At 41.5% G+C, this 24,280-nt stretch overlaps 1 protein-coding gene across 1 annotated transcript; it reads left to right on the top strand.

Annotated features, from left to right (window-relative positions):
- Positions 1–66: 66 nt before the first annotated feature.
- On the top strand, positions 67–23,869 carry WDR43 (WD repeat domain 43). Its single transcript, XM_083858136.1, has 18 exons — positions 67–284; positions 4,524–4,658; positions 7,157–7,278; positions 11,197–11,317; positions 12,460–12,599; positions 13,092–13,194; positions 14,226–14,290; positions 14,652–14,823; positions 15,314–15,400; positions 17,129–17,260; positions 17,730–17,867; positions 18,701–18,787; positions 20,007–20,038; positions 20,840–20,903; positions 21,806–21,919; positions 22,357–22,426; positions 23,010–23,065; positions 23,161–23,869. The coding sequence occupies exons 1-18, from the start codon at positions 87–89 to the stop codon at positions 23,278–23,280; spliced, it is 1,956 nt and encodes a 651-aa protein (XP_083714262.1). The 5' UTR covers positions 67–86; the 3' UTR covers positions 23,281–23,869.
- Positions 23,870–24,280: the final 411 nt, after the last annotated feature.

The following is a 24,280-nucleotide window of genomic DNA, read 5'->3' as shown; positions in this document are numbered from 1 at the left end:
CGCGCGGCGCGAGCACGCGGGCGGTGCATGCGCCGCGCGGGGCGGGCCGGGCAGAGCCGAGCCGGAGCGGGGAGAGCGCGCGCGCCATGGCGGCGGCCCCTCCGTGCGCCTTCTCCCCCCGCGGGTGCCGCTTGTTCGCCTCCTGCGGGCCCGACGGGCGGCTGCGAGTGTGGGACACGGCCGGCAGCCGCCTGCAGCACGAGTACGTGCCCTCCGCCCACCTCAGCGCCGCCTGTACCTGCCTGGCCTGGGCCCCGGCGGAGGCGCGGCAGCCCCCCGGCAAGGTGCGGTGTTTTGAGGGGAGGGGGGAAAAGGGGAGCGTGAGGGAAAGGCGGTGGGGATACGGGTGAGGGGAGCGGGATTGGGGATGGCGGGGGGTTAAACAGCGCTTGTGACGCGTGGCTGAGGCCCGCTCGGCTTCACCCCGCCCTCCCCGGCGCCATGTGGCCGGCCTGGCCGGGGAGCGGCGTGAGGGTCCCGGGGATTCCCGCGGGGTTCGGGCACCGGCTCCTCCCGTCCCTTGTGGGCCCGAGGTTTGGGGTGTGTTCAATGTGTGTCGCACCCCGGGATTTGGGTGGGGGGCGCGGGGGGAGCCGCTCCCTCTCCCACGATTGGGAGATTTCACGTGTGTCGGTGGGGGAGGCGGCTCTGGAGGCTCAGTTTGTGTGTTTTTTTTTAAAAACAAAAAAATTCGGCAGAAGCACTGACTGTTAAAAACGATTTGTCTCTCATATTATCTGCGTGGAAGAAGCCTTTTTTTGAAGGAGCGAGGTATGTTACTTGCCGTAATTGAAAAGGTGATGGTGCTACAGATCAGATCAGCTGCTGTGCACACACTCACTTCTCTCTCCCATAAAGGCAGCATCTCTGCACATTTCCTTACCCTTGGAAGTGCTTCCATACGAGCTGCTGCACTGTCTGTGATTCATCTTCCTGAGTCCAGGAATCCTGCAAGAAAGTGTTCAGTAGTTTTATTCACTGCATGCATCAGGAGCCTTGGATGTTCTCCACCTTGATTGAGTTTTAGTTAACGTCACCTCAGGTGAACACCAGACCTGAAAACACCTGCAGTATATGCTAGGCTACCTTTTTGTCCTCTTTATGTAATTCCTTAGCTGGAACATACTCTTTCCTGAGGAAAAAAGAATGCAAACCCTGGAAAAAATATGTGAAATCCACCCCCTTTATCCAAAGAAGTAAGGGGTGCTTTTTCAAGTGTGTTTTGGTATATCAGCAATTCAATGTATTTGAAATGCTGTTAATTCAAATGAAATTAAATTCAATGTTTCAAAATGCTTAAAACACAGATTATCAACCCGAAGGAGGGCAGTATTGCTCAGTTGAGCAGCTTAGTCCCTGAACTTTGTGAACTCTCAGTGAAGGATGAAATAGAGTCAGTTTTTGATGGCCTGAGCCTGTTCCTTTGCCATGTACCTTGGAAGTAAAAAGGATCAGTTCATGAGTTGCTGTGTAGGTTCTTTGCTCCTAAATTCACTGTGCAAATGCAGTTAATCCATCCTGTGTGATTTAAAACCAAAGCAGACACACTCCCCTGCTCTGGTGCCATGAGTCAAGCACAGGAAGTTTCTGAGGGGCTTTTGAAACTTTTTTTAAAATAACCTTTTCTAGAGACACACTCCTACACCCCACAGGTCTGTAACCTGGTTTATAGTTAAATGAAAGTCACTTTAGCTACCTCACAGTGCTTTTTAGTGTTTCACTAGTTTGAAAGCTGGTCTGTTTTAAAGTGGAGCTGGGAAACATACTGGTTTCTGTAATAATTGTGCCATAAAACCTTTAAAAGTCACTGATTTTTCCTTAGACTGAGTTGTAGAACTGAAAAAGTTATGCCAAAAATGTGTTTTTCTGGCATTATTTAGTCTTCTCTGTTTCTGGAGGGTTGACATGTGTCTAGGCAGTTCTAGTATGTGGTATTCAGGGGCAGAACTCTGCCAGCAGGTAGCCGTGAATGGTGTTTGGCCAAAACTCCCTATGTTTTGGGCTGCTGCCGTGTTAGTGGAGGCCGTCTGTTGCAGGGGAATATCAGAAATCCCGTTTTGATCTGCAGGCTCTGGAATTGCTGAGGCAGGGGTGGCTTTACTGGGGTGCTGCTCCCTGCCCACGTGCTTCCTGTGCGCCCTGTTCGTCACCTCCTGCTCCACGGGGTGTCCTGTGCAGGAGTGAAGCTCCAGCATTCCAAACACCTTCTTCCACTCTCTTCCTAACAAGCTGCAATTGCTCTGTCAACACCTTTAGATTTCTCCCCATTTCAGTGTTCTAAGTGCTTTATTTCACATGTGTGTGAGCAGCAGATTTCTGTTTAGAAAATCTCAGTGTCTTGTCAAGGAAGGACATTAAGGAAAAAGTGTGTATTCAAATAACTTTTTTTAACCATCTCTACTAATTGAAACATGGTGCTTTTTCAGGCAGAGTTGGAGGTTTTCTAAATAAGCTTGAGTTTCCATTCATCTGAAAAAGAAATAAATGACAAGGAAACTTATACTTGTCCTGTACTTCCCATGTCTACGGAGTGCTCTGCTATTTAAGACCCTGATCCACAAGTGAATCCCACGTGGATGTTAAGTGCAGTTTTCATTCTGTCTGTGTACTAATCTAATGTAGGGTAGGGAAGTTTGATTTTTTTTTTTTTTTAAAGTTCTTAGAGTGTGTTTTTTTTCAAATAATCTCAAATGTTAACAGGTATCTGAATTTTCCACTGGCATTTCTTCATGCAGGACTTTCTGACAAGGTGCTCCACTCATTGCTGATAAGGGGTGGTCAATAAAGAAATGCATGTGAAAAAAAAAAACTGGAGAAATCTTCTCTGCCCCTTGCTTTCTCTTGAACCTGGGAATAACTGTGTACTTTGAGTTGTTCCAAGGAAATTTGCCGTAGCAAACTGAGATGGAGGGTAAAGAATACTTAACTGAAAGATTTATTCAGGGGAAGAGAATAAAGTCTGTTATTAAGTTTGGTTTTGCTTTGCAGTGAGGGTGTGCAGGATAATTGGTAAAATGACTTAAAGAGATCCAAAAGTACCAGAAAACACATGAATTGTACCTGCATCTCCTCTCTGTGGCCTTTGTCTTTGCATGTCAAACAGCAGTTTCAATTAATGGCCATTAGTTTCTCAGCATCTGTTTTTGAATATTTTATACTTTTCTTTCCCAGGGAAGATAAAGCCTAAACAAATACTTGCCAAAAAACCTAACTGTAATCTCTTTTCTCAAGAGTCTGCTTTTGGTGTAAAACTTATCTTTATGGCAATTTTGTATTTCGTGGCCTAAACCAAAACACTTTTCTTTGCAGGAGGTGTTATCTCTGTTAAATACAGAAGCAATAGAAAATCCTTTTCAAAGAACCAAAGTGTTTATCCTTCACTATGAAACTTTTGTATCTTAGTTGTGGTGAAAACTACCACATCCTGATTGTCATATTTCTGGACCTGAGTAGAAATTATTTGTGTTCACTGTGTCATGTGTGTTGTAAAACAGATTAGCTACACCACATGGAGCTTGAACAGGGCTGGTTGCTCACATTTTATCAGTCTCAGGCTTCCTCAGGCTGCTTGTCAGTGCAAATAGATCTGTTGTATAGAGGAAGCATTAGCATGTGTGTAATTTTTAAATTGGAGAGAATGCTTTCCTGTAACAAATGTAAGGAGACTTACCAAGGTCTAATTTAAAAACTAATCAGTGGCATTACTGATTTTTTTTCTTTTCATGTCCTTGAACAGTTTTTTTTATTTTCTTTTTTTATTTGTATGTGTGCAATTAGTGATTAACTCAGTGAGAATAAATATGATGACTATTTCTGCCCTCTTTATTTTAGTTTCTCGTGTGCAAGAACCAGTTTTATTCCTTCTCCCCTTCCCAGTGCTCTGCATTCTCAAGTTTTTGGTTATGGGAGACAAAGTGAAATCCCCCCTTGAGGTGGCTGACAGCACTTGCAGAGCAAGAGAGTGAAGATTTGTGAATTGCCTGGTCATATGAGGGCCTCTGGTGCAGGCAACAGGACTAGGGCAGAGCACTTTCCTCTGAATCCCAGTCACTTCCCTCTGTGCAATGGGGTAGCACTTTCTTGTTAAGAATCATTATAAATGCTTCAGATTTGCAAGACTCTTCTGATTATCTTTTGAGAAAAAATAAACTGATCATGATCAAGAATTTCCATTTTGTAGATGAAGTATTCTGAATATGTTCATCTTCTGCCTCTGGGAAATTTGTGAAAAACTTAACTGTGTTTTTTTTTCCCCACATGCCTATGGTTGGGGTGGTAGCAAAATGGCCTCTCTCAGGTGTTTCCAAGTGACTCATAGCAAGTTTGTTACCATGTACATGGAGGTACAAGATGAGTTTCTGGATTATTGTGAACACTTCAGTGTTCATTTTGTGTCTTAGCAGTGTTTGTGCTGCCTGTCTGGGTCTCAAGTTTCCTTTAAAGTTTTTCTTCCCTCTGCATTTGCGCTGAGATTAGCCAGTCAGACTGATTGATTTCATGATTTCTCTCTTTTGGTTTTCCAGGATGGCCCCCAGAGGAAAAAACGGAAGTCTGAAGTTGGAGAAGTGGACAAGCAGTTAGATATCCTGGCTATTGGTACAGCAGTTGGTAGCATTTTGTTGTACAGCACAGTAAAAGGAGAATTACAGAGCAAGCTAGTAAGTAATGCACTCTTCATCACATGCTACCAAACACTGACAGTTTCAGTCAGTTTAGGCTGAAAAATCTTGGTTTCTAAGTTAGTGCAGCATCTTAATGTTGCCCATGGGTTTGCTGCTTTACATTGAAAATAACAGTAATGATGAAATTCCTCACTGCAGAGTTAAATCCTCGATGGAACTGTCACACCCTCAGTTGCTGCAGGGCATTGTGGGAGGGAAGGGCAGAGTATGTAAGAGTCTGTCAGTGTGACACTCAAGCATCAACACTTGGGAAGATGTCACACTGATGGACTCTTCTGTAAATTTACCTCCCTTGTGGAAGCTCTTGAGCTCTCTCAGTACCTGATCTTTTTTGAATGATGCACAGTGACTTTTGAATGATACACTGACTTTAATGATACACAGCGATTTTGCCTTTCCAAGCTCCCAAGCACCTCCATTTTAGTCGTGGGTTACATAACAAGCAAAATAAATCCATATGAATGGCTGTGCAATACTTTTGAGATACTTGGGTATGCTTTTGCTTCTAAACTCGAAGTTGTAGGTAAGTTGATAAACATACATGAATTTAGAGAAACCAGTAATTTCTGAGAATTATGATGCATGCAAGTGACAGTAACTAATGAATATCAACTCTCTTGTATGGAAAAACTATGCTTGAAAAGTGTAGTTGTTTGAAAGTTTGTTTGAAGACATTCTTTTTCCATAGAAGACGGCAGGTTTTCTGACTACTTTTTTTTTTTTTTTTTTTAACATATAGGTTGAATTAAAAGATTATTCCTGTTAAAATAAGGACTATTACTTTTAGCTGTCTTTACTGAACAGAATATCTTGTTGCAATGTAGTTTATCTTGCTCAAAGCTCATTTGCAGCAACACCTCTGGGGTAATCTGAGCAGGTTGTTACAATCCAAATAGTGACTTAAACTCCATTAAATATTTTCATAAATAATTCAAGGTTATATTTGGAGCTGCAGAGATTTTGGTTGTTAAGAGAAGTGGTACTGCTTAATGGTCTCCTGGTCTGATGATGGTCTGCTCCTGAATGCTGATACAGAGGGAGGGCTGCTCACCTCTGAGTGGCCTTAAGGAAGGAGGCACTTGGATCACTTGAGCAAGACACTTGAGGCTGTTCTTGCCTTGGAGCAGATTTCATATGGTTAGCCTTGTTTGGCTGTGTGCCTAAAAATAGCAGACCAGGCAATTTTTTTCTTTCTTAAACTCTGAAGTGCTAGAAAAATCATCAAAACATAGAATATCCTCAGTTGGAAGGGATAATCAAAGCCCAGCTCCTCTCTGGTGGCATCCCACCCTGAAACTGAAGGGAGCATGCAGATGCTTATGGTCAAAAAGGGATGACAAAAGGCACAGGCTCCACAAAATTTACAAAGCTGTATCAGTAAATGATACACTTGGCATGGAAGTTGGTGTCTTCTAATATAAATGCACAGAAGTGGATTTTGAATAAGGGGTAGGGCAAAAGAGAAGAGACAGAGAGAAAGAAAGGAATGAAGAAGGAAAAGTCACCAGTCCTGGCTCCAGCATCAAACCAGCTGATGGGGTGTCCAGTGGCCTGGGGCACCCATCACTCACGCTCTGTGGGAGCACCTTTTTATAGACAAGTTCTGCCTACCCTGGAGCAAAATTTCTCACTTTCTATGTGCAGTTTGTTCTAGACCTTTCTGGAAATGGGCTGGAGGGCTTTGAAGGGTCTTTGGTGGTCTTGATCCCTCCCCCCCTACTGGGGGTGCCTTTTGTCAACAGTCCAGGCCCACTTCTTGAGTCTTTCCTGCACTTGTGTTGTGCTGATCACCAGGAGCCAGAACAAGGATGGACCAGGAAAGTGCTGTCCTGCCCTCACATGGCCCCTACTCCAGCCACATCCAGATCTTTCTCACAGTTTGTTGTTACCAACAGCCCTTGGTTGATTCTGTGGCTGTCTGGTCATTAGTGTTTGAGACACACACCTTGGACTGGCTTGTGGCTTCTGCATGGCCCTGCACAGGACAGCCCCAGGAATCACACTGTGTGCCAGAGGATGTGGTCCAAATGCTTCTTAAACTCTGGCAGGCTTGGGGCTGTGACCACTTCCCTGGGGAGCCTGTGCCCTGTGGGTGAAGAACTTTTTCATAATATCCACCCTAACTCCCCCTCTCCCAGCACAGCTTCCTGCCATTCCCTTTGATTCTGTCACTGTCCACCACGGAGCAGAGATCAGTGCCTGCCCCTCTGCTTCCCTGTGTGAGGAAGCTGCAGATGACATCTCCTCTTTTCTAGGCTGTATGAGCCAAGCCAAAATACTTCTGTGTGTGTACCAAAATATGAAATATCTTTAATTCCTATAAGTGTCATGTATGTTCTTCAAAACCATACACACTCTTCAAGATGACAATGATTGGAATGAAGTTCTCAAAAGAGCACCTTGTTCACATTGTTGGTGTGGGGAAGACTCAGTTGTCAAGACTACTGCAGGTAACCCTCTGCTATCTTTTCTAGGATGGTGGTCACGACAGTAGAGTAAACTGTGTGAGATGGCATCAAGACAGCTGCTGCTTATATAGCTGTTCAGATGACAAACACATTGTGGAATGGAACACACAGACCTGCAAAGTAAAATGGTGAGTAGTGCTGCTTTTTGTCTGAATTTTTTTACACTTGCTTTTGTGTGTTTTCTCCCTTGCAGGTTTTGGAAATGCTGCATTCTGCTTTCTAGGCTTCATGCCCACAAAGTGACTGTTGGCTGTTACTTTTCTGAGATTGGAAGTGGTTTTATTAAGGGATGAAAGCATAATTGTCATAGTTGGGTATCTTGGTCTGTGTATTGGAAAGGCTAGATGAAACTGTTCTGAGGGGGTTTGGATCCCTCCATGCTAATTTTCAGTGAGACTAAAAGACTAAAAAGTCCCACTAGATGCTGAAAAATTTAAATTCTAGAAAAAGAATACTTGAGCAGCTACTGGAAGACCTCATTCCAGTACAAGCTGCTGCATGCACCCAGCTTTGCTCAAAGGGCCTTGCTGTGATGATAACCCACTTGGTTTCGCTTGCTGCTGATGTGCAGTGGGGACACTTCCACTTGGCTGTCTGAGCAGGCTGCTACTGTTAAAAGTACCGTTGAGCAAAATAGAGCTTAATGCAGGGTAACAAAATGTTTGGTGTAGGCATTTATTTTCTTTTGTAATAAAGTCAAATTGTTTTTAAACCTTAAAGATGAACCAAGATTCCTATTAACAATCTTGGTTACCTTTCTTCAATAAAAGCCTACTTTGTGATGGCCCATTGATCCTTCTGTTGATGTAGTTTCTTTTTTTGTGACATTTCCCACTGTTGGTTGTTACTGCAGCGCTCTTGGTTTTATTAAGGTTGGCCTGGGCACTGGAGGCAGCCATCACCAGTAGCCTCTGTGGTATCCCTAGGAAAGAGATGCATGCTTAGCTTGTATTATGCTGAGACTATGTAAAGTAGGAGAAGATAGCTGTAAAATCTCCCTCTAGCCTTCTCTATCAGAACAGGGCCTCTATTCTAATTCTATCAGAACATACCCAGTTCCCTCACCTTTCCCTCTTCCATTATGTGCTCTAGTCCCTAAGGGGCCTTCATGTCCCTCTCATGGCCTCCACCATGTCAGTGACTTTGCTGTTGTTTCCTGCTGAAGGCAGTGCTCAGGTGCAGTTTCAAGAGTTGCACAGAGCAAAGGAGTCCCATACCTTGACCTGCTGACAGCGCTCTGGCTGATGCAGATCATACACAGCTCACCTCATTGCCACAAGGACTCCCTGATTGCTCGTGCTCAGCTTTACTGGGAGGACTGCAAGTCTCTTCTCTGCAAAGCTACTTCCTATCTTATTTGTCCCCAGCCTGTACTGGAATTTTTCTATCTCACCTGCAGGATTTGACATTTTCCTTTTCAGCTTTGAGATTCTGACAGCCTGTTCCTTCTCAGGCCTGCTGAGATGCCCCTGAGTAGCAGCCCTGTCCTCCAGGATATCAACTGCTCTGCCTAATTCAGTATTGAGTGTGAAGTTGTTACATGTGCATTCTGTCCTGTTTGAGATCATTACTGAAGACTGGGGCAGTTATGGAGGATATTAAGCAGTATTAGGATGTCCTTAGAGGGAGTAATACCAGTGACTGGCCACAGCTGGGCTTCATACCAGTGATCACAACTGTTTGAACTCAGTGGTGCAGCCAGATCTTGCTCTCCTTAGAGAGCATCCATTCAGGCTGTATATCTCTGATTTGGCTGCAAGGATACTACGTGAGACCTTGTCAAAAGCATTGCTGAAGTCAACTTAAATGTCTCTCCTCATCAACTGAGGTGGTTGTCCCATTGAGGCAACCGGGTTGGTCAGACTCAATTTGCCATTTGTAATTCTATGCTGGATGTGCCCAGAAACTGTTTTTGACCTTCCAGTGCCTGGGAATAGTTCCTAGGTGGATTTGTTGTATAACCTTCCCTCCTGGTTCCTGGATTATTCTGTGCATTTATGTTCTGTCACTTTCCCTGTTTCAAAGGAAAGTCCCATGCATTCATGCTACACTTTTCTGTGGAGAAAACCCTCTTTTTGCCTTCCTGGCCTGTCATTGCTGAAGTGCCTTCCAAAAGGTCCTTGCAAGGCATCCTGCTATTCTGTGAGCCCAGTGAGGTCAAAGCTCTGAAGCTGCCCATGGGCATCTCACTCACCCTGTTTGTATCCCATAGTGTGTCTGTTCATGTACAAGTACCAGAGATGGGTCCCAGCTGTGCTGCTTTCTCAGGGAAAGTAGAGGTTTTGCTGCCACACCTCTTGGATGTTTTCCCTCTGCCCCTTGACTACCAGGGAGCATGGAGTGGGGAGACTGTGGTTATGAAATGTATTTTGAAGCATTGTGCTCTTTCATTTTAAAGATGGCAACAGAAAATCATTTCTAGAGTATACAGATAAAAAGTACATGAGAATGTAACATCAGGGTTTTTACCTGAAAGTTTTCTGTGGTAATGTTACAAGTCATACCTAAGGTAACTCAAGTTGGAAGGAGGAGAAGAAATCAGTTCTCTTAAAATTTTACCTGCTAGAAGGAAAAAATTACCTGCAATAATTGCTCACACCCAGTGTACACATGAGACTGCCTGCATTCCTCAACACCTGTCAGGACCTGGAAATTAATATTTGTGTAATCCACAGAGAAATCAGAATGGTTGCTCCTGGGGGAGAGAAGTCGTATTAAATTTTTTAAAAATTTGATTTGCAGGCTTCTAGACATTCCTGTAGAGGTGTGGACTGCTAGAAAGGGAATTGAAACCATGTGGCTTTAGGTTTGACTTTGTTAACTACTGTAGGAGTACTCCACAGGGCCACTTCAGGATGTGTGTGCAGCACACATGAAACCTCTGGCAGAGGCTCAAGCTGTGGGGGAAAAGAGTCTCTGAAGAGGCAAGACAAGGTGTTGTAGAGGGGTAGACTGAAACATTCTGTATGACTTCTTGTCTCTGTTGCTTTTCCATGTCTTAAATACTCTTGACTACTCTAGAGACATTCTGGACATATCCTTTATGAGATCCTGTTTAAAACTCTTTCCTGTAAAAATTATATAAGGAGTATCCAAAGTGAAGGCCAAGGTATTTTTGTTGTGCTTTATATTTTGCAGTCTAGTTTAGACTTGTCTTTTTAGCACATTTAAAAATACCTTCTTGGTTTACATTAATAAATGGTTTAAATTCTTAGTCACGGCCTTGTCTTCGGAGAGAATACAAAATCTTGTCATACTCTCCATAAGGTGCAATGTTATTTTTCAGGTTTGTGGGCTGTAAAATTTTCAGCTTCTATCAAAAGTTATACAGTAAATGATCCCTGTTTTAGAAAACAGAAGAAGTGTTGCCTGGGCATGTGAAAGTTGTTTGGAAGTATTTCCAAAAGGCTGTTTAGAATCAAAAACATGATGTGTTGCAGGCTATTCCTATCTGTAAAGGATTTGTGTTAATGCTCTCCTTGAAGTTTTTTCCTGTGAGAAACACATATTATCAATATTTCATTAAAGCACATTCAGGCTTTTCATGACAGCATCTTTATTTTTTCCTTTTTTTCTGTACTTTTCAGTACTGCTTTGAACCATAGACCATTAAGGTGAAGTTTATTTTTGTCAGTGACATTCAGAGACTTGTGAGGAGGGCCAGTAGCTGAATAGGCTTTGAAACTCTGAATTTTGGTGTTGAGAAGAGTTGGTGAATAGAGAAGTCTTGAAAATGGTATGGTTCTTCTTTCCCTGTTTTTAGAAGTAAAAAACTTAGAGAGGAATTCAGAACAGAATAAGCAGAAGTCAACAGTTCAGTATTGGATAGCTTCATATTTTTGAGTTGTGTTTTTTTTTTTTTTAAACTAATTTGAAGGTGAAGTGCAGAAGCAGAATAGCTTTGACCTCTTGACTACTTAAATTGCTGATTTTTAAATTTTGCCATAAATTTCCCATCATGGTTTTGGGATTATCCTAATGAATACTGTTTTTTCTGTTTCTCCATCTTTCTCCTTTTGTACAAAAACTCTCCATCCAAATTCTAGTAAGTGGAAAGGCGACAATAGCAGTGTCACCTGTCTATGCATCAGTCCAGATGGAAAAATGCTGCTGTCAGCTGGTAGAACTATAAAACTGTGGGACTTGGAGACCAAAGAAGTCTACAGAGTAAGTACTTCTGTACCTCTGTTCAACTAGATGCAAAAAAATGCCCTTCTTGATTGGTGACACTACTTATTTAGTTTTCCCTGATCAGACATCTAAAACATTTCACTGTATGTGTGAGGATACAATTAGTAGTTTTGGGATTGCTGGACATTTATGTTGTGATGGTACCCTAAGCTGGTTTCCATCTGCTGAGAATTGAATGAGAACATTAACATTTTGTTTCTGAACGTGCTGTCAGCATCCTTTCTTAGGGCTGTAGGAGAAAGATGGATGCTTTTTAACTGGGTCCCTGTTGTGACACCCTTCTGTCAGGAGAACTCAGTTCACCACCGTATCAGTTACTGCTGGCATGGGTTATAACATGAGTCCCTCCACAAAGCCTTCGAGTTTCCTTGCTAAACTTCATGTAACTGGTGGCATTATCAGTTTTGCTGTTGAAACAGTTGGAAGGCATAGGAGCAACTCCTTCTGTTCCCTGAGCAGGGCTCAGACATTGAGCAAATGGCCATGCTTTAGCTGATCCGTGAATGCTGCCGTGTTCTCTTGCCTGCTAGCAGACAGGACAGGGATAGTCTCTGAATCTCCTGTCAGGTGAGTGTGTACACATGTGCTGTTACTGTGGGCTTGCTGGCACATGGCAGCTACCATGTATGTCTGCATTCTAGAATGATCAAAACCGCTCTTTGCAACAGTAGATTGAAGAACCAATCTTTGGGAGACCCTTGGGGGTGGTGTGTTGCCCAAATTTAGTGTCAGCACACACGTGTCCATTGTTAAAGTCGAGAATGAAATTGAATCTAGTACCATTGGAAAGGTTGAAGTGTAAAATTGGGGGGGCAGAGGGGAGTGCTTTGTGACAGTAACAGCAGTACACGTGGATGTAATTTCTTTTGCATGGATTTAGTCCCAGTGAATTTGCCTTTGATTCCCCATTTAAGTTTTAAAATGCCGATAAATATCTGGTAGGTCAGAAAAAGCTTCCTTGACCAAGGAAACTGATCACTAGTTAAAAACCACTGAGCTGTCCTTGTTGACTTAATAACGCTTGAATCTTTCCTAATGTTCTTTGTTAACTAATGTTTTGATTTTTGCCATATGACTGCTTATGACAATCATGGAAAGATCCTGTTTTTTTCTCTTAGCATTTCACAGGCCATGCTACATCAGTGTCATCATTAATGTTTACCACAGTGAAACCTATGAATGAAAGTAAACCCTTTGATGGAATTACAGGACTTTATTTCTTGTCTGGAGCTATACACGACCGATTATTGAGTGTGTGGTATGTAAGCTTTTCGTAATTTGTCACTGATCAGTTTTGTGCATAGACTCGTCAAGTGATTGTGGTTAAACAAGGTAAAGCAGAAGGGGCACTCTGGAGGAATGCAGTGATGATCTCTTTAATGGTGGTTTCGACTCACTGATTGTTGAGTGAAGACGAGATTTTCCTTGGCTGTGTCTGAGCATGCTTCCAGTTGCCATTTGTATCACTAGTGTTTGCAGAACATACTGTGGAATAAACTTCCTTGTTCCTTGTGCTTCTTGTAAGGTTTATTCAAAGTTTCCTTGCTCATTTTCACTTGAGAGTTACATTGCTCTTGGAAGTTAGAACATTTTCTAAGCTGACCACTGAAATGTCAGTGTGTGGTGCTTTTGGATATGGTAGATACCACCACATTTACTAGTGATTTATAAGCTTCATAATGCTTGTCTGGTGCAGAGGATGCTGTTTGTGCTATGTGTATAAAGAATGTGTACTTTTTGTGTCTTCCAGGCAGATCAGATCAGATAGGAAAGAAAAGAATGCTGTAATGTCTTTCACAGTAACAGATGAACCAACTTTTGTTGACCTGACTGTATCAGAAGTCAAAGAAGAGGTAAGACCAATAGTTTGTAAACAAATATGTTCAACAGTTTTTTTGCTTACCACATCAATTTCCTTTTAGGGGTGTAAAGAAAGAGGCTTGGTTTGTGTTTGGGTTCTGTTTTGGAGAGTTAAGATCTAAATGCCAATTCATGGGTGTAAGGATATTTATTACAGGTGCATTTAGAAAGCTGTAGTTTGAAATGCTCCTTTTCAAAGCTACTAAGTGCAATTTCATCGTGTTTTTTCAGAAATTTTGTTCTTGATGGCAAAAATGTCAGTTGTTTCCTTTTTGGAACGTATTAATAATCAAAGCAGCCAAGAAAAACACAAAAGAAATGATTTGTAAAAGTTTGGTTTGGGTATGGTCCTGTTTTTTTTCTGATTTCAAGTGTTTTTGGCAGTGTAACTGCATTTGGAATTGAACTAGCCTTGAATGAGTTAAAGTAGTAGTGTACATTTGCCAAGTCTCTCAGTTTTAACAAGCACAAGTCTTTCAAAGTTGTTGCCTTGTGAAAAATGTGTGAATATGAAACATGTTCACAAACCGCTTCCATAATTATTTAAAACATTTTTCTCCTGCTGCTTGAAATTTCATTTCTTAGAGCAGTATTTCATGCTATATTTTTTTAGTATTTCTAATTCCTTCTTCTGCATGTATTGGAGAGTATTTGGTAATGCACCCCTGTAATTTATTTTCTCAGAGGAGTCATCTCAGTTTGTTTTCTCTAAGCATGTTCACAGTGTCAGTGCCTTTGCAGAGCTGTGCCTCTATAGACACATGTCTATAGAGTGTGCAAACCGTTTAACTCAGGATATGTTACTAGTGATAAGGTACAGTTGTGAGTTATCTTACTAATCTTGTAAAACTTGTACCGAATGTTTCCGAGTGATTACATCTTTGATCTTCCCTTCAGATTTAGTGTAATGTTCTTAAATACTGAAAAAATTCAAATTGTAGCCATACAACTGTCTCTTAATGTCCTGAACTTCCAGGAGTTTTTCTTTGATCTAATGAAATTCTCTTACTGTGTCTTCTTTCAGCCTGTGAAGTTAGCAGTTGTGTGCAGAGATGGGCAGTTGCATTTATTTGAACATATCTTGAATGGGTAAGTTAGAATTCATCTTGAGGGTGTCTTTGGGAAAGGTGTGGGGTTACTGCAAGGCAAAGTTAGTTTTGTTACGCTGCTGCCTTTAAGCTCTTGTATAAGCTGGTGAACCAGGTTCCAGGTGCTTCTTTGTCTTGGGTTACTGGACACATTTTTGAAGAGCTCACTTGTTGGGGACTGTGTTGCACTTTGGTATTATATGTGGCTTTAGCCCAGATTCTGTGTGTCTGTGCCTCATCTTAGCCATCCGTAAAAGTGTTAAATGTCTGAGTTTGCTGCTGATGAAAGATGCTTAGATGTGCAAGATATTAAAGTGTTCAAGCTAAACATTGTGAATTTTTTAATTTCTTTTTTTTTCCAGTTATTGCAAAAAACCCTTAACATCAAACTGTACTATTCAGATAGCAACACCTGGGAATGATGGGGACTCCACACCAAAACCAGTCCCTATTCTAGCAGCTGCATTTTGCACAGACAAACAATCTTTGCTGCTGGTGTATGGAAACACCTTACAGCCCATCATAGAAAAAGTGGTATGTAAAACTTAACAAAGAGGGTTTGGATTCTGTAATATGGACTGCATGCTGCTTTCACTTGGAGAATTTTTTGGGTTTATTGTTTTTATCTTTACTGTTTTGAAATGATATAACAATACAAAACATATTCCTTGCCCTTGTTTTGGGAGCTGTGACTGTTACCCCGTAGCTGTTTGGAAAGGTGATTTGTATTCCTCCATTTTTTCAGTTGGAATACAGGTTAATGTCATTGCTGACATTTCAGCTGTTGCTAAATTAGGCCATTGAAACTGGTTTTAATATAGTTCCAGTTTACCTATGTAAATGTCCTTGCAGAGTATAGAGATCTGGTGACAAAAGGTAGATAGGCAAAGGAGCTGCTATTCTAGAGTGAAAAAAAAATTGTTCTAATTTATACCATTGGAATTTGTTCTCATCTTTCAGTAGCATAATGAATCACATGTGTGAGTATCAAATATATTAACTGTTTTTTTCCCTGTTGTCATAGACTTTGAACACCAGTGAATCCCACATATGTTTGGTACGGGACATCCAGAAAGTGTTGTCACTTAAAACAGATGCTGCTCTAACAAAGGTGAGCTTTGCGTGAAATGTGATTTTGTTCCTTCTCTTGTTTTGCTTCAGAAGTGAAGTAGGGAGAGAGCAAACACTGCTCTCTTAAAATTAGGTTGGGTTTCAGGATGGACCTGTTCAGAGCTGCAGAGGTAGCTACAGATGTCCATAGCACTCGGGTAGGTGTGAGTAAAGAAATCTTCTGCTGTGTGTCCTGACATTTGCAAGAGCACACAGTGGCCCTCTTGTAACCCAGCAGCTGTGCTTGAGACACAGGACTGATTGATGGTCTTTTCTGCCTAAGATCAGTCTTTCCCATAGAGTCTGTTGGTTTGTACAGCCCCTTTGACCCTGATGGTTTGAGGTGAAGGTGGGATGACTTTGTTTTAGATTCTAAATAAAATGTAGTTGAACCTTAAAGGGCAAGTCCTTTTTCCTCTTTCTTGATGTGGCCTTCATGTATTCCTGCTCACAGGGACTTGGGAACGTGAGCTTGGCATTTGCATAGCAGCAGTGTCCACTGAGGCCACTTAGCACTGTGTTCTCTCATGCAAGATCCCCTGGGTGTTTAGAGACAGGCTGTAAAGTTGTGCATATTCACAGTCTTGAAGATTTGAAAAACTTGGAGTACCAGTGAAGTGAGCAGACAGCGCTGTTTTTCTGACCTTTTAGTTATCTATTGGACCTGGTGCTCCATCAGACAGGGAGGGTTTCGTGCTGGTTCCTCAGTGCTGGAGCTGGTGGGTAGCAGGGCTGAACTGCAGGGACAAGTGTGGCATGCAGTGATGATACCCATTCTGGTTTCGCTTTTTGCTGAATTCCAGTGAAGACGCATTTCTCTTGGCTGTCTGAGCATGCTGTGCAGGGAGAAGGTCAGTGATGAGTGTGCTGAACTAAGGGGAGATAGTATTTTACCACCGCTGGTGTTCTATGATAAAATTCTTGATGCAGAAAATCAACTTTTTGAAAATTGGAAGTTGCTTTACTCAGTGTAGTAGATTATACTTTTATCACTTCAGAGGTATTTTCAAAAAAAACGCCGGGATTGAAGTGCTATGGTTTGAAGAAGTGTCCTGGAAATAGCAGAAAATGCATTTTTGATATTCTGTGAGTGGCATACTGCCTTACATTCTCTGTACCTCAGGGGAGCATGTGGTTGTTAAACACAAAATTCTGTCTCCTTTGTGTTCATTTAAGATTATACCTTCACTTGTTTGGGATAAACTGAGGTGTCTGTTTTTGTGGTTTCACAGCCTAATTCAGACAACTGAGTTCTGTCTCTGAGCAATCCCTAGAAGAAAAGAGTTGGGATTGGAGGGAATAGTGACTACCTTTTGTTGTTACATTGTGCTGCTTTTCTTGGTCAGTCATTGCCTTCCAGTGGAAGGCATGTGGTTTATGGAGCTGAGTGTTAGCACAGGAGGTATCTGTTGTCAGCACACATCCAAATATCTGTTGTTGGATACAAACAGTTCTGTGAATGTTATGGCAAAAGCTCGTAAGAAAAATGGTTCACAGGTGATTCCAAAGAGACCATTGTTGTAGTTGGTTATGAAAATTAGCTGTCTGTTTCTTGAGGTTATTCTCTTAAATGTGTCAGATTTGCCTAATATTTATGTCAAGTAAATGGATTGTGTCAGGCTGGTTTTACTGTACGTGTGAGAGTCTCAGAATAAAATCCGTATTTTAAATTGGAAGAAAGCTCAAGATACTAACAATTCATGCAAATGTGGTTATCTCTGTGCACTAGGTAAAGACACCTGTTGTGAACTCGGACACCAAAGTTCTAGTGCCTGGCATTCCAGGACATAGTACAGCTGTCAAAACTCCAGCCTCGGGAAAGGAGAAAAAGAAAAACAAGAGGAAACCAGGAGAGACAGAGGTAAAAGGCTTCTTCTTTCAAACTCAGCAAGAATGGAGAAACTAGAATCATAAATCATTGCTATACCTTCTTTAGGTGAACTTTCTTCCACAGCTTTGTTTGCTGTGGAAGAAAGGTTAGTGATACCATCTTTCTGTATGAGACTTCCCCCTGCTCAAAACATTTCCTTCATTCAAGCCCTCTGTGCCTCCTCTGTGGTTTTGCCAGGTTGCAGAACTTTGTCACACGCTCGTTGCTGCCTGTGCCAAGATAGATTGGTGCTTTTCAGCCAAAACTTAATTATCTGCTTTTGTTTTCTCATGCATTTTCATCTCATGCATTCTTCTGTCAGTGCATTTAAAAGAATACACAAAACTTGTGTTGTTTTCCAGCAGAATTAGCGGAATGCTCTAAGTTAGGTGTTTTACTTTCAGCCTGTATTTGTGAGAAGCCACACTGACACAGCACTGCCCTTATTTCCCCTCTGCAGGAGAGCATCGAGGAGCGCCTTGGGGCATTGGATATTGATGTGAGCAAAGTCAAAACTCCAGGTGGCCTTCCCCAAACAGACAGCTTTGCCGTGCTGCTGGTTCAGGGCTTGGAAAGCAACGATGCAGAAATCTTAAATGTAAGTATTGCAAGCTCAGTGTGTGCTGTTTGATCTATTCACTGGGATTGGTGGGGAGCCTTCCTGAAAGCTGGGAAGGCTAAACAGTCCAGAACCTGTTGTTTCTCCCAGCTGCTTTTTGCTGATTTGCTGCTCAAGGCAGTGCTATTATGAATTATAGTAGTGGTGTTACTTTTCTCTTGTTACCTGCCTTGCTTTCTAAGTCAGTCCCTGAACTTTGAGGCACTTTGTTTATGATAGATGTGTTATGTCACAGTTGAGATGTTTTACAAGTGATGCTACCAATGCAGCAATGTTCCCTTTAGCTCGGACTGGAGCATAAGCTGTGCTTAGTCTCCTGAGGGTACATTTTTCAAGCAGGTACCGTTTGATAAATGAATTGATGACAAGTTTCACTTGAAAAGCTTATCTTTGCATTTGGACTAGGAGGACATAATAGTACTGGGGTGGGGAACTGTTAAGAATTTGATGCTGAATAGAAATTTCTTGTCACAGATGCTCATGAAAGGCATTTATTGATGGAAGTCAAATGGAAAATATCAAGGGAGATTTTCATGTGCCTGTAATGCATCATTTCTACCATGGAGCAGGTGGACTAGAGGCAATGCTAGACTGTTTTTGATGGGTTTATTGAGTGCCTTTACTTTGTTAATTGTACCTGACTTGGAAAATGAAACTCCTTTTCATAGCAAATCTTCTGCTCATAATCCTCAACATACAAAAGTAGTGGACTAGGAAGAGGTTCACAGGCAGGACTTTCTGATTTTGCTGATTGCTTATACACAGGTTAAAGCTGAATTATTTTCTGATCATATTTTTTTCATTATTAACAGAAAGTGCTTAACACAAGGAAAGAAAATATAGTAAAGAACACAGTAGCCAGAATGCCTATACATGCTGTCATTCCACTGCTGCACGAGGTAAGAGAGCCTTATACTGTCATACAAGCCATGTGCTATTTGCCTTTCAACTACTAAAATCCAGGATATCTCTCTTTATTTTTGAAATTGGTTTGATGCTGTAAGAGGACCGAAATGTTTCTTAATTTATTCCTGGTGAACCTTTTATCTTTTCTGGCTGAAGCTTAAGCAAAGCTTAAAATGTCGCTGTCAAAGCTAGGAAGAGCATTAGATCATGTATTACTATCTTAAATGATTATGTGGGAGAAGAAAGGGAAGAGATGAAGCAAAAGCTTGTTTAGTCCATGGCAAGCAATCACCATTACATCTTCTTTTCAGCTACTAACGTGGATGATAATTTGAAGCATCAGAAAGTCCATTTGCTGTACTTAAACTTTGAACATCACCTAGTAGTAATTTAAAAGAGATTTGGCTTTTGAACTGCTTATTCAGTGATACAAAATAAACTCTTTATTTGGACAGAAATACTTTAATGATTAGCCTTGACTGGACATTACTTTTTTAAACCAAACATTGGTTAGTAACTCTTGTTATGTGAATGATGTTCTATTGCATAAGTTCATGGTTCAATTTCTTTTGTATTTTCATGTGCTGACCACAAATAAATTTAAATTTTTTTAATGGTACTGATCTTAGTTGAATTATGCAGATGGGCTGATGCTGAGTGTTTGGTTTTACAGCACCTCCTTAGGCTTATGTTAGTGAGATCCTGTGTTTCTTCCTTGGGACTTTTGTCAGGGAATCTAAGTGCAAGACTTTAGCTCTATAATCTCAGTGGATGGTCAGACCTTTGGGTAACTGTCTTCTCCCAAGCTTGAGATTTGTTGTGAAATGGCCTTTACCTGATACTTCCTTCACTTGTTTACCCAACTTGTCTACCCTGTAACAACTGCTCTGCTAAGCAGATAAACAGAGAAAGAAGAGGTTTCCTAGTACTTATTCCTGCCAGATTTAAGCTTCAGTGGATATTTTGCACGTTAGGAGTTCCAGCTTTCTTGTAATACTGAAACCCAGGTTCTGCAAGTTACCAGCCTATATAGAGGGTGGTAGAGCCAGCAGTGTAATTTTCTGGAGCCTGGCAGTGGTTAATCATAGCAAACCTCAAATGCCTGGAGAGCTTTCTGCCCCTGTATTGGGGCTGTCAGGTGATCTCATGTTAGGGTTTTAAACTCATTGTGTTTGCTACTTATTGCTGACTGGGTTTTTTTTGTCCTTTCAGCTTACAAAGAGATTGCAGGGCAACCCATACAGGTAAGAAACATCTCAGCTCTGGTTCACTTCACCTGAAACTTTCACGTGTGGGCATTATGGTCCCTCCTACCATGTATGTGATAGATTTCCATAGTAACTGCAATTAAACTGTAGCATCTGGACGTAAAAACTCACCTCCTTGAGGGTGAAGAAAGGAACTTGAAACACTTAAAGCAGTGCTTTGTCAGAGTGGCTGAAGTGAAATTAAAAAGGAAAAGGATACCTGAAATGAGTGTGTAACCCTCAGAATGTAACTGAAGGCCCCAAATGTTTACATTATGGACCTGATCAATAAATAACTCCCAGGTGTAGAGCTTGTTTAATTATCAAATGTATTTAGACATCTCTTAATGTGGTGTTTAATAACAGGACCAGCTTCCCTCTTCTCCATCTTGTGATGTTGCCATAAGGACAGCTTTGTTGAGATGGGCTGTGCTGAGTTGTGGGGGTTAGGTTGGTTTGAGTTTCTTTTTTCTAATTATAAATTCCCTCATTGTAGGTGGAGAAGAATGTAGCATGCTTTGATCTTTTATTCATTAAGACCATCCATAAAAGATTTCAGAAGCACAGACCCCTGGAGCTTGCCTAGTTTAGTCCCTCACTGAAATGTCTTCCTTTCCTAACAAATAACTTGCATACCTCATGTGGATAGCCAAACTTTACATTTCCGTCTGTAAAGAGCATTTATCTTGCTCTCTAATTAAAGAGGAACACTTTATATAGAACTACTTAGCATCTAGAATGTGAAATAGCTTTCTCTCAGCCAGTATCTCTTGCATATAATTTATTTCTCTATTCCAGTGCCTCAGTAATGGTTCGATGGCTGAAGTCTGTTTTTACTGTACATGCATCCTACCTTTCCACAGTAAGTATTTTTCATTCATGCCAGTGTACTTAAGTAAAACTACATTTAAATGCTTAAATAAACGTATTTTCTTTCTTCAGGAGTCTGTCTCCTGCTCTCTGCATATGGCAATGCCCAAATCAATGTATAGAGTGCTATGCTTGCACCACTTTTGCAGAACGTACTGCACACTGCTGACAAATTGTTTGTTTCAGTCATTTCTGACATAATTATAGCCATCCTGAAGTCAAACCAAGATAAGTTATGTCACACCTGTGAGAGGGAACAAAATTACTGCTGAAGAGTAATCTAACCTGTGTCACTGGATCTTACAGAACTAAGTTTTCTTCGTTCTTGTAAGGCTCATATTGAGACTGCCTTGGGCATGGCCAGATTTATAGGGCAAGATGTGCCAACGTTGGCAGGGTAGGAAGAATTCTGTAGCTTCTGGATTGAAGTCCAGCATTGCCTTACAAGTGATGGCTACAGCACTCTTGCTGGGTTAAGAAAAAGATGTTTGGGCAGTGCCAGTCCTTTCTACCATTTGTTACAGGATTGCTGAGCAGCAGAACTTGCACGTGTTGCTGAGGCTGCATTCAGACACCAGTGTATGTTCAGTTCCCACTTACAGAGCTTTCTGAACAGTGCCTTCACCCTTGTATGTGGCAGAGACTTGAAAGGAAAAGGAGTTAGGAACTGCCATGCTTTAAAAGTAGATGGTACTTCTAAACATGGCTAAGCATTAATTGATCAGGCTGCAGGTGGTTCCCATGAACCCTCAGCTCTCCCTTCTGCCTAGAAAATGGAAGCAAGTGTTGCTTGCTCCAAACATACAAAAGTAGTTTAAAAAACCAAAAACATTTGGGATGGGTTTGTTAACAACTTCATGTTTTTTTTTTTTTTCATCCATCTCTTCTCCCCAGTTGCCAGACCTTATTCCTCAGCTGGGAATGTTATACCAGTTGATGGAGAGCAGAGTGAAAACTTTGCAAAAGCTTTGCCGTCTGCATGGAAGACTCTTCATTCTTGTCACCCAGGTGAGCTTCAACTACATAACATGAGATGTGCAGGGGTGTTGTTTGCAGACTTCACTTACTGTTGGGATTGCATCTGATGTGATCTGTCCTGGGCACTTTAATGCAGCTGCTGTTCAGGGATGCTGATAAGGCTCAGAGCAGGCCATTCATGGACTGTCCTGTCAGTCCCTGCTCACTGGGACTGTTCTGTCCTGCCAAATGTGTTTGCTCACCCAGAGAGTTTTAAAGAGGAATAACTAGGAGGCACTGGGCCACTTTGGAGCAGATGCCTCTCTGATTTTACTTGGTCATTTGTACTTTTGGCTGTTAAGCCAGCACTGTAAGTAAATTTATGTGTCCTACCCTTAATTTAGATTTCATTTACATTGTTAGGAGTATTGTCTTTTAATGTTGAAATACATGATTTAATCTAAGGCTAATCTGCAAATTCCATTCAGGTTGCAGCATCACAAACAGTTCAGGATGTACCTGAGGTTAATCAGACTGCAAAGCTGGTCTATGAGGATGGTAAGTGTTGTGTGCTAAGTGTAGCTCAGCTCCTGAATTCACATGACAGCCTACACTAGGGGTAGATAGAGGGGTTTTGTGAGGTGTCCGTGGCAGGAAAATCAGTGCTAATGGCATAGACATCTTATTACTCCTTCCTTGCCTTCCTTTTATCTTCTTTAATTCCCTCCCAGCCTTCCTTCACAAATGAAGAAAACAGTGAATTGAAAGTTCAGTGTGCTGCTTTAACTTACCAGGCAATCTAAAATTTCTAGTGTTACCTGCCCTTGTGCTAAGGTAGATACAGTGAAGGCACTGCTATGTTTGAGTCATCAGGACATCAGTGTAGGGGATGTCCATGTGTGTGAGTGCATACTTCCAATTAGACTTTTTTCCTACTGCATCTGCACCCTGTGTGTTGGTAATGGAGGTGACCTGACTTGGTCTTAACTGATGTTGGTTACCTTATCTCCGGGTAGAATCAGTTTTGGTATGGAAATAGAACAGTTTGTGAAGACTTGGTAGCACGTGGGACTGGACTTTGTTTGCACTATGACATTGTAAAGCCTGTTCCCCAGATTGAGAGGTTGCTTTCTCTTTGCAGACTCCTCGGAGGAGGAAGGCTCAGATGATGAAATGATTGCAGATAAAGACTCTGACGTAAGTGGCATTGGACCAGATCTTCTCCCATTTGCTTGTAGCAAAATGGTGTGACTGACAAAGGTCCAAACATTTCTGTATTTTTTTTTCCCCAGGAAAACTGGGATGAAGATGAAGAAAAAGAGGAGCAATCTGATGAACAAGACATGACTGTTGAAAAGGAAGTCAATGGTGATTCTGATTTGGAACCAGAAAATGAAAGTGAAGAAGAATAACAGCACAGAAGAGTAATTTTAGCGGTTTGAACAAGTGGGCCACCAAGCTCTTTGATTCTGGATCCTGTTGCTGAAAGATGCTGTATTTGCATATCAGGAGTGCAGAGTATTGCACAGCCTGTGTGCAGAGGCACCTGTGGGGCACTGCATTTCTGAATCCAGAATGTTTTTAACCGTGCCAGCCTTCTCTCGCCCTCCTTCCCTGCGCTTATTTAGAGAAACATTTCCTCCACCTCCCAGTCAGATTATGCCTGTCATGTGGACATGCATTTGTATCTCAAGTGAAATAAATCTGCCACTGCTGTTTGTGTGGGAAACTTGGTTCAGCTTTACATTGAATTTGTTTCAAATATTCAAGGATCAAAGACAGCTGGTCTATACCTTCTTTCCATGCTTCAGTTAGCAATAGCAAGTGGGCATCCTTGTGATTTTTTTTAAAGGAAACAGAAAAAAGAAAAAAAAAAGATATTTTTGTAATATTTAAATTCTGTCTTGAAACTCTTTTCTTCCCCTCTTCCATTGGCTTAGCCATACTTTGGCAATATGTAAATGCCAACTTGACTTAAAAATGAATTTTTCCTTTTTTTTTTTAACAAATTTGAACTCAAGACTTTTATATGTACAAACCAATGACTTTTCTTGTGCTTTAAAAGGACATTAGAACTATCACTGGCTCCTAATTTTGTTTTAATGGAGGCTGTATATAAGTTTAATGCTAACCCAGAGGACAGACCATACTGAGTTGGGTGGGGAGGGGAGTGACACAGGGAAAGGAGAAGGTGAATGCTTGTGAATACATAGCACAGACTATACCTTTCTTATGGATTTTTAATCTCTCAGTGGCAGAACAAGGACAGCTATTTGCTCAGCTAATGGAGCTGAAGTGGTGCAAACACGTTTTTAAGAGCAAAACAAGGTAAAGGTTTGAGCCATTCACCACTATAATGTACAATAATATATTTGTCTATAAATGGAGCTGTTGCAACTAAATACCACCCTC

The sequence above is a fragment of the Zosterops lateralis genome, assembly GCF_965231275.1.
Source record: "Zosterops lateralis genome assembly, chromosome: 3".
Lineage (NCBI taxonomy): Eukaryota > Metazoa > Chordata > Aves > Passeriformes > Zosteropidae > Zosterops > Zosterops lateralis.
Note: the sequence above shows the minus strand (reverse complement) of the source record. Positions and strands in the feature narration are given on the sequence as shown.

Bases quoted from the DNA above. Each gene is read 5' to 3' on its own strand.
- WDR43 (XM_083858136.1), top strand. From the start codon at position 87: ATGGCGGCGGCCCCTCCGTGCGCCTTCTCCCCCCGCGGGTGCCGCTTG. The intron at 14,824-15,313 runs GTATGTAAAACT...CTGTTGTCATAG, and splicing joins AGCCCATCATAGAAAAAGTG to ACTTTGAACACCAGTGAATC. The intron at 17,868-18,700 runs GTAAGTATTGCA...CATTATTAACAG, and splicing joins ACGATGCAGAAATCTTAAAT to AAAGTGCTTAACACAAGGAA.